The sequence below is a fragment of the Hyla sarda genome, chromosome 12, assembly GCF_029499605.1.
Source record: "Hyla sarda isolate aHylSar1 chromosome 12, aHylSar1.hap1, whole genome shotgun sequence".
NCBI lineage: Eukaryota > Metazoa > Chordata > Amphibia > Anura > Hylidae > Hyla > Hyla sarda.
The window spans coordinates 4,478,393-4,487,930 of record NC_079200.1 but is presented as its reverse complement, the minus strand read 5'-3'; the positions used below and the strand labels follow the sequence as shown (position 1 = coordinate 4,487,930).

The 9,538-nt window shown below is 41.4% G+C and overlaps 1 protein-coding gene across 6 annotated transcripts in view; it reads right to left on the bottom strand.

The window, feature by feature from the left end:
• Window positions 1-4,465: 4,465 nt before the first annotated feature.
• The window catches only part of CHD6 (chromodomain helicase DNA binding protein 6), a 136,930-nt gene continuing 131,857 nt past the window's right edge, over window positions 4,466-9,538 (bottom strand). For 5 of the 6 annotated variants that reach the window (XM_056549343.1, XM_056549345.1, XM_056549347.1 and 2 more), the window contains 2 exons: window positions 8,429-8,548; window positions 4,466-6,078 (listed from right to left, as the gene is read on the bottom strand). In XM_056549343.1, the coding sequence (XP_056405318.1) occupies window positions 5,215-6,078; window positions 8,429-8,548 (984 nt within the window). In that variant the 3' untranslated portion in view covers window positions 4,466-5,214. The remainder of the gene's footprint in view (window positions 6,079-8,428; window positions 8,549-9,538) is intronic. The other variant, XM_056549348.1, reaches the window with a different exon arrangement.

Here is a 9,538-nt window from a genome sequence, read left to right as displayed (position 1 = left end):
AAGGAACCAAAATGCAGCAAAAACAACGAACGCCTGACAGAATGCATAGTCCGCTATTTTTTGGGAACATGAAGCTTTAGTAGTCTCCACCCATGTCACGTAATTCTCACTTGTTAACCCATTACGACCAAACGCGTGGTTTTTTTATTTCATTTTTGTTTTTACCAGGAAATCTAATAATACTGCTGGATATCACAATGGTTTTAATTTAATTAAAGGATTCTAATTAATTAAATAAAAAATATCGGGATGGCGGGAAAGGAGAGAAGAAAAAAAATGGTGGTAATGCCATTTTATAAGCATTACTACTAATCGATTGGTGGTCTCCATACTGTGGACCTCCAGAGGTTGCAAAACTACAACTCCCAGCATGCCAGGACAGCCAAAGGCTGCTAAGATGAGAGGGAAGCCTTGATTTACCTTTCAGGGAGTGTGGATCCTCTGGAGGAGGCAGACAGGCTTTTGCCTGTCTGGGCATGCTGGGATTGGTAATTTTGCAACAGCTGGAGTCACACTGGTTGGGTCTCCAAACTGCAGCCCTCTAGCTGTTGCAAAACTACAACTCTCAGCATGCCCAGACAGCCAAAAGCCTGTCTGCCTCCTCCAGAGGATCCACACTGTCCCTGAAAGGTAAATCAAGGCTTCCCTTTCCAGCTGGGAGTTGTAGTTATGTAACATCTGAGGGCACTTCTGGAGGTCCACAGTTTGGAGACCACCATATTAGACAGATAACATTTCCTCCTATGTAATATCTGCAAAAAAAATGTCATCCTGACCGACGCAGCAAAATGTTGTGCAAAAAAAAAAAAAAAACGAAATTGAAGACTAGACAAAGCGTGAACGTGAAAAACAGCTAACGTAGGTACGTATCAACCTGCGAGTTTAGAAAAATATTAATACTTCTGTCATCAACTACCGTACTTATGGACAAAAAACGGTCTATTTACTTCTGTTTCTGAAAAAAAATAAAAAAATAAATGAACTATATACAATTTAGAACAAAAATCTATAATTATGTATCTATTTTTTTTTATTTTATAGTTACACTAATTGAACAGTAAAGTACAATAAAAAAAGGAAAAAAATATACATAAAAAAAATTAAAAAATTAAAATAAAATTAAAAAAATATTAACAAAAGATAAAGTACACATTTTTGGCTTTAACGAGGAAAAAGCAAAAAAAAATAAAAAAAAATCTTTGTGTCCATAAAATCACACAGAAGTGGCGATAAAAAATTTTTTTTCCTTAATTATTTCTGAACTGAACTTTTTGCTACCGCTACTTTAATTTACAAACATTTCCACCGATTTAGGAGATGGGTTCATGTACATATATAATTTTTTTTTTAAGCAGCAGCCTCTGATTTTGTCATCTACTCTACAGTGATTTCCTACCCTTTAATCGTATACATATATATTTCTCTTTATATATATCCCCCCCCCCATTTGTTTAAACTTTAATCTGCCTTTAATCTGACAAATAAGGTGACGTCTGGATCTTTAGCAAAAGCCAAAGTAAAATCGGAATCTAGGGATACAAGTAGAAAGTGCCTCATGTGTAAGGGTGCTTTACATTTTTTAATGGATAGTCCAGGATTATGAAAAGGGTCCGCCATTTTTTTTGCACCACTTCTGCCCTTGCTGTTTGCGGTTCCGCTCCGTTCCATTGGCATGAATGGGGATGGACTGCAATACCACAAACAGCCACAACACCAAACTGGTGCAATAAAAAATAAAATAAAAAATAGCCCTTTTTCGTCATCCAAAAAAAAAAAACCTTCAAAAAGGCAAAAAAAACTTTTGAAAAGTGTAAAAAGAAATAAACATTGGTCTCTCCGGCTGCTGTGCACATCATCAATCATAACTATCGAATATTGTGAATCCCCTCTCCCCCCTTTAGGGCGCGTTCACATGGAGTAATTCCTCTTGAATTCTCCTCTCCAAATTAACGCCCATCTCCTCTGCCCATTGACTTTAATGTTTTTTCTGCCGCCCTGTTCACACTGCGGAAATTCTGCTAGCGGAATCCGCGAGCAGAAATCAACAGAAGTCAATGGTAAAAAGATATTTCCGCGGAAATGGCTGAAAAACCCTTCACTTCTTTCTCCCCCATTTCTGCGCGAACAGAAAATTCTTTTTTCCGCACGTAAATTTTTCTGCGTGAATTCCTCTAGATTTACTCAGTGTGAACGCACCCTTAACCGAAAAATATTTTAGAAACTATAAAATTTTAGTTTTTTTTCCCCTCAGCTGGCAACAAACCATTTAAAGAACTATAATGAAATATCAGTAGAAATTAAGTTTATACTTAATATATTGGGGGTTCTCTTTTTTTATATTTAAATTAATTAATAAATGTATTTATTTATTTATTCATTTAACTAATGAATTAATTTATTATAATTATTTTTTTTACCAATCCCATGTATTTATTTAACTCATTATTTAATTAATTTATTTATTTATAATTATTTTTACCAATCCCATCAAGGCCAACAAATAAAAGTGACAGGAAGGGAATAATATTTTTAAAACTTTTTTTTTGACTAACAAAAAGGAATTTAAAGGGGTACTCCGGTGAAAACATTTTTTCTTTTAAATCAACTGGCTCCGGAAAGTTAAACAGATTTGTAAATTACTTCTATTAAAAAATCTTAACCCTTCCTGTACTTATTAGCTGCTGAATACTACAGAGGAAATTATTTTCTTTTTGGAATGCTCTCTGATGACATCACGAGCACAGTGCTCTCTGCTGACATTATAATAATAATAATAAGTCTTTATTTATTTATTGTTGTCCTTAGTGGGATTTGAACCCAAGGCCCCAGCACTGCAAGGCAGCAGTGCTAACCACTGAGCCACCATGCTGCCCTTAGCAAACATCTGCTATGCACAGTTGCTAAAATGGACAGAGATGTCAGCAGAGAGCACTGTGCTCGTGATGTCATCAGTGTTCCAAAAAGAAAGGAATTTCCTCTGTAGTATTCAGCAGCTAATAAGTACTGGAAGGATTAAGATTTTTTTAATAGAAGTAATTTACAAATATGTTTAACTTTCTGGCACCATTTGATTTAAAAGAAAAAAGGTTTTCACCGGAGTACCCCTTTAAATAGGAATAAGGTGTGTATGAAAAAAATAGCTTAGATTAAAATAGGATACCCTATGCTGCTTGGTAAAATTTTACAAAAATATTGCTTTAAAAGGGGTTCTCCATGAATTAAAAAAATTAAAATTAAATTAAAAAAATAACAGCTATTTCCTTCGTGTTTGGTATTACAACTGGGCTCCATTCACTTCAATGGGACAGAGCTGTAATACCACACATGACCTGAAGAAGGGGGTGGTGCTGTTTTTGGAAGAAATCAGCTCTGTTTTTCTAACCCCTTTAGGCTAGGTTTACACCAAGTTTAAAGCTTACGCCCCCGGTATCTCAACATTTTGGCCAAGAACGTGGACGACTATTGTCATACAGCAATGGGGCGCGGTTCAACTGTCTGAATGTAGTCACCTAGTGATCAGGCAATGGAGTCCCGTTGAATTAGCTTATACCATCGGAATTGCCCAGAATGTAGTCACCGAGTGACTACGTTCTGGCAGCTTTCTAATGGTATAGGCAAGTGTTTCCCAACCAGGGTGCCTCCAGCTGTTGCAAAACTACAACTCCCAGCATGCCCGGACAGCCAACGGCTGTTCGGGCATGATGGGAGTTGTAGTTTTGCAACGGCTAGAGGAAATCTGGTTTGGAAAAACTCGTATAGTTGGGAAAAACTCTAATTTTGCTTGGGTTGACAAATTGAATGGCGCCCCGCTGCTGTACGCCACAGTATACATCAACGGCCCGCCCTGTGCGAGAAAACTGCGACATACGCCGTAAACACGGTGTGAACATGGCCTTAGATGTATAAAACTGGGAATAAAGAAAAATAGGTGTTAAACATTTTTAGGAACCATTCAGGGTGTGATGAATCCTACACGAATCTCGCGGACAGCTTACGAATCTTGCGGTCAGCTTTCGAATCTCGCGCGCGTCTCCTGACCGATTGGTGGAGAACGCCATTACTTCCACAATGTCTATGTTGCCACAGATAATCTCACAGATTGTTCCGCCAAGGAGGATGAGAATTACAGGGACCTATCAAGAATTGCAGCGGATGATCGCTCAGTAACTGATCAGTGTGAACGGGACTTAACGAAGCCACCAAAGAATACTCTGAAAGAGAAGTGCACTAAAAGTGAACACAGATGACCCACTTAGACAGCGTTTTTCCAAACAGTGTGCCTCCAGCTGTTGCAAAACCACAAATCCTGCCTGGACAGCCAAAGCCCTGTCTGCCTCCTCCAGAGGATCCACACAGTCCCTGAAAGGTAAATCAAGGCCTACCTCTCATCTCATGAGAGGGAAGCCTTGGTTTACCTTTCAAGGAAAGTGTGGATCCTCTGGAGGAGGTAGACAGGGCTTTATCTATCTTGGAACAGCTGAAAATATTGCACTATAACCTTCCATATACATTCTTAATAAACTGCAGGTCTGCCTCCTGTTACCACGAATCGCAGCGATAATTATAAAATTGGGGGGGGGGGAGGGGTTCACATTTTTATCAATACAGTAATGCCTGCGATGCCTCGGATTAGTCCCAACTTTGCGGCTAGTGGAAATCTTTTCAAATCATCATAATTTTTTTTTTTTCAAGCCCACTGCGCAGCCGGTAAACACGTATACACACACACAAACAACAAAACAGAATAAGACGCAGCTCAGAATTCGCTTTTACATCAACGCTGACTGCGGACAGCACCGGGTATATTGCTTTAGCCAAAAGCCTGTCTTTGGATGAAGGGGATTTGCTGCTTTAAGGCTTTGTGCAACACTGTGCCTTTAAGAAATCAAGTCAAGAGCCTGATCTTTGTTACGGGGGGTGGCGTCGGGATCGTTAGTTTCGGAAATGATCTATGGAATGGAAATAACCAAAAAAAAATAAAAATAATAATAAAATGAACTGAACTTTTTTTTTCCGTTTTCCTACAACATCCACGTTTTGTAGTTTTTGGTCTACCGTAAGAGTCCAGGTGTTACAGACGCACCACGGAGATAGCGGGGAAGTGGTTTAGGTAGAATTTTTTTTGTTTACTGATGGACACTCCAGAGTGTAAGAAATATTCATGAGAAAGAGAACTCACAAGTCACAATTTTAAAGAGGGGGGGGGTCGTAGTTCTATTTAGTAGAGTCCGGAGTTTCTCTTAAACCAGTATCGTCCTCGTCCTTCTCGGAGGCTTGAGTGTCACTTTTATCTACACAGTTCTGGCCACCGGGTGACGGCTGCTCCTGCTCTGTCGGCTCCGCTTCCGAAGCCTGAGGGTCCCCCTTTACTTTCTTTCTCTTCCGCTTTTGCGGATCGTGGCTTCCCGCCTCCGACGAGCGGCTGGACTGCACCCCTGGTATTGCCATGCCGATGCCCGGCGACAGAAACATGGAAGGGTACAGCAGACTCGGGGACATGCCGGGAATGAGGAATGGGTTATAAGCTACCGGGCTGCTCGTAGTCACTGCTGGTTCCGTCTGCTCTTTGAAGGCAGCGCCCGGCGTTTTGTCTGAAGGCGCGGAATCCTGCGTACCTTCTTGGCTGCAGTCCTTGTCCTCTGTGGCTTTCTCCGCACCTTTGATTGTGCTTCCTAAAGACGACGGCACGGAGGAGGAGATGGGAGGGTTAATGATCCCTCCGACGCCAAACATCTGCGGCATGGTGGTCATACCAGGAAGCATCATGGGTAACATGCTCAAAGTGTTCTTCACGTCCTCGTTGGCAGACACCGCCGCGAATCCGGTAGGAAACCCCACCAACCCCGTCAGTGGAATACCCTGCATATTTCTCATGTTTTGTAATCCCACTATATCCATTCCAGCGATAAGGCCGTTCATAAAAAGTGGGTTCATGCCGGACGATGAGGTATCGGAGGCCACAATTCCTGGGGACTTTATCAGGTCGCTACGTGGTCGTCTTCCTCTCCTCCTGGGCCCTGCGTCACGTGCGATAGTATCCGATAATATCCTGCTGTACTTGGCTTCGGGAAGGAACGCCTGTAGACGGAGAAGAAAACCATCACAATTATTACTAAACCATAGAAACAATGTATAAAAAGCAGAAATAATTATAGAAAATTCATACAATTAAATGGCGAACGTTCTGCGTACACTTGCGCCTTAGCCTCCACCAAATCCTGAAGAACCCCACTGATTTCAATGAGGTCCCCTACAGGGCGCCCTATATTTTTTATGCACTATTGCTAAACAGGATCTGCCTGGTGCCCTATGTTTGAAGATGCCCTCCCCTAAAGCAATGGTTCTGCGAAAGAATATAACAGTATTAATGAAGTCACATATACCGCAATCTTTTCCAATCGGAGGTATAGTAGTGGCCCCATGTACAGTGGGGATCAAAAGTTTGGGCCCCCCAGGTAAAAATGTATATTAATGTGCATAAAGAAGCCAAGGAAAGATGGATAAATCTCCAAAAGGCATCAAATTACAGATTAGACATTCTTATAATATGTCAACAAAAGTTATATTTTATTTCCATCATTTACACTTTCAAAACAACAGAAAACCAAAAGATGGCGTCTGCAAAAGTTTGGGCACCCTGCAGAATTTATAGCATGCACTGCCCCCTTTGCAAAGCTGAGACCTGCCAGTGTCATGGATTGTTCTCAATCATCATCTGGGAAGACCAGGCGATGTCAATCTCAAAGGTTTTAAATGCCCAGACTCATCTGACCTTGCCCCAACAATCAGCACCATGGGTTCTTCCAAGCAGTTGTCTAGAAATCTGAAACTGAAAATAGTTGACGCTCACAAAGCTGGAGAAGGCTATAAGAAGATAGCAAAACGTTTTCAGATGTCAATATCCTCTGTTCGGAATGTAATTAAGAAATGGCAGTAATCAGAAACAGTGGACGTTACAGCAAGATCTGGAAGACCAAGAAAAATATCAGACAGAACAGCTCGGATTGTGAGAAAAACAATTCAAAACCCACGTTTGACTGCACAATCCCTCCAGAAAGATCTGGCAGACACTGGAGTTGTGGTACACTAGTCCACTATAAAGAGATACTTGTACAAATATGGTCTTCATGGAAGAGTCATCAGAAAAAAACCTCTTCTGCGTCCTCACCACAAAAATCAGTGTTTGAATTTTGCAAATGAACATATAGACAAGCCTGATGCATTTTGGAAACAAGTTCTGTGGACCGATGAGGTTAAAATTAAACTTTTGGCCGGAATGAGCAAAGGTACATTTGGAGAAGAAGGGGAACAGAAGTTAATGAAAAGAACCTCTGTCCAACTGTTAAGCATGGGGGTGGATCAATCATGCTTTGGGGTTGAATTGCAGCCAGTGGCACAGGGAACATCTCACAAGTAGAAGGAAAAATGGATTCAATAAAATTTCAGCAAATTTTGGATGCTAACTTGATGCCATCTGTGAAAAAGTTGAAGTTAAAAGAGAGGATGGCTTCTACAAATGGATAATGGTCCTAAACACACCTCGAAATCCACGGGGGATTACATCAAGAGGCATAGACTGAAGGTTTTGCCATGGCCTTCACAATCTCCTGACCTCAACTTAATTGAAAATCTATGGATAGACCTTAAAAGAGCAGTGTGTGACAGACAGCCCAGAAATCTCAAAGAACTGGAAGACTTTTGTAAGGAAGAATGGGCAAAGATACCTCAAACAAGAATTGAAAGACTCTTGGCTGGCTACAAAAAGCGTTTACAAGCTGTGATACTTGCCAAAGGGGGCAGTACAAGATATTAACTCTGCAGGGTGCCCAAACTTTTGCAGACTCCATTTTTTGGTTTTCTGTTATTTTGAAAGTGTAAATGATGGAAATAAAATGTAACTTTTGTTGACCTATTATAAGAATGTCTAATCTGTAATTTGATGCCTTTTGGAGATTTTTCCATCTTTCCTTGGCTTCTTTATGCACATTAATACAAATTTTTACCTGGGGTGCCCAAACTTTTGATCGCCACTGTTTATATATATGTTTTTCCTCAGGGAGAGGAACACCGCTTCCGGTTTAAAACGGAGATTTAAAAACGCCATTAGCACTCCGCGGGCTTTCTGGGTAAGGAATATGCAAAGTAACTCATCACACCACCTTCTCAGGTAATGGTGTGATGAGTTACTTTGTATATATATATATATATATATATATATATATATATATATACACGCTCGGCGGAACATGTCGGTGTTCTCAATGGGGAGAGCTGCCTGATCCTCCTGTACTCTGGAGAGTCGGGGGGCGCCCGTATACATCCGACGGTCAGCCGCTCCCACCAGAATCAGCAGCTTCAGCCGACATCTAATGTGTAACACCAACAGGATACACTATAGAATTGTGAGATCTTCTAGTACATGTCGTACCCTTCGCCCTGCGTCTTTGCTCGCAGCGGAGATCCTGTCTTCTCCGGTGAGGATGCCCATGTCCGCCTTACTAGGATCCTTGCATTGTGTGCGCCTGGGTTTGGGTTTGTCTGAAAAACTCTGTAAGACATTGGGAGTTACTATAAAACATGTGAAAAGATCAGTGAACGTTCTAGCTAGGGATGTCCCAATACTATTATTATTTTTTTTTTAAAGATTACCTGTCATGATCTTGTTAAATGTCAGAATCCCCCCCAGGTCACTGCCCCCATCATGATAAACCACCCCCGGCCTTTATTTTTATTATTTGTTAGTTTTCTACCTTGATATTGCTCTGTATTTTCTGCTCCGTCTCAGTCATATTCACAGACTGGGAAGGGGCGTTCCCCAGCAGGCGTGACATCATCTGAAGTCATACAGGGGGGAACTTCCTCACTCCGCTACACACAGCCCAGAGCAGTGCAGTGTGAGATGAGCTATGATTGTCTAAGGCTGCAAACACCCCTCTGCATTTGGACTTCTCCCAGGCCAGCAGGAGTCCAAAGTCTGTGCAAGAGATGGGGGGGGGGGGGGGGGGGGGAATGTGATCTGGACAAGTAGGGAGACACCTAGTGGCAGCTTTTTCAAACATAAAACATTCTTTTAAACAAAGTACATTACAAAGATTTGTTATATGTACCATAAGGAGTGCAATAGCAAAAATTAGTTTTAATGAGCGTGCCCATTTAAGACAGACGGAGAATGGGTAGATAAAGATGGGGAATTATGTAGAGCGCTACTGCTGTCAAAGGATGGACTCAAACCGCCACGGTAGCACAGGACATTTTATTGAAAGGTTTTCAAAGGACAAGTGTTTCAGCGCTCACATGCGCCTTCATCAGGTCCACAAGAGAATACAGGCAATGCGTCCTGAAGTGCCGGCTGTGCTGTAGTTAGCCACTACAGCACAGCCGGCACTTCAGGACACATTGTTAGTATTCTCTTGTGGACCTGATGAAGGCGCATGTGAGCGTCGAAACGCGTTGTCCTTTGAAAACCTTTCAATAAAATGTCCTGTGCTACCGTGGCGGTTTGAGTCCATACTTTGACAGCAGTAGCGCTCTACACAAT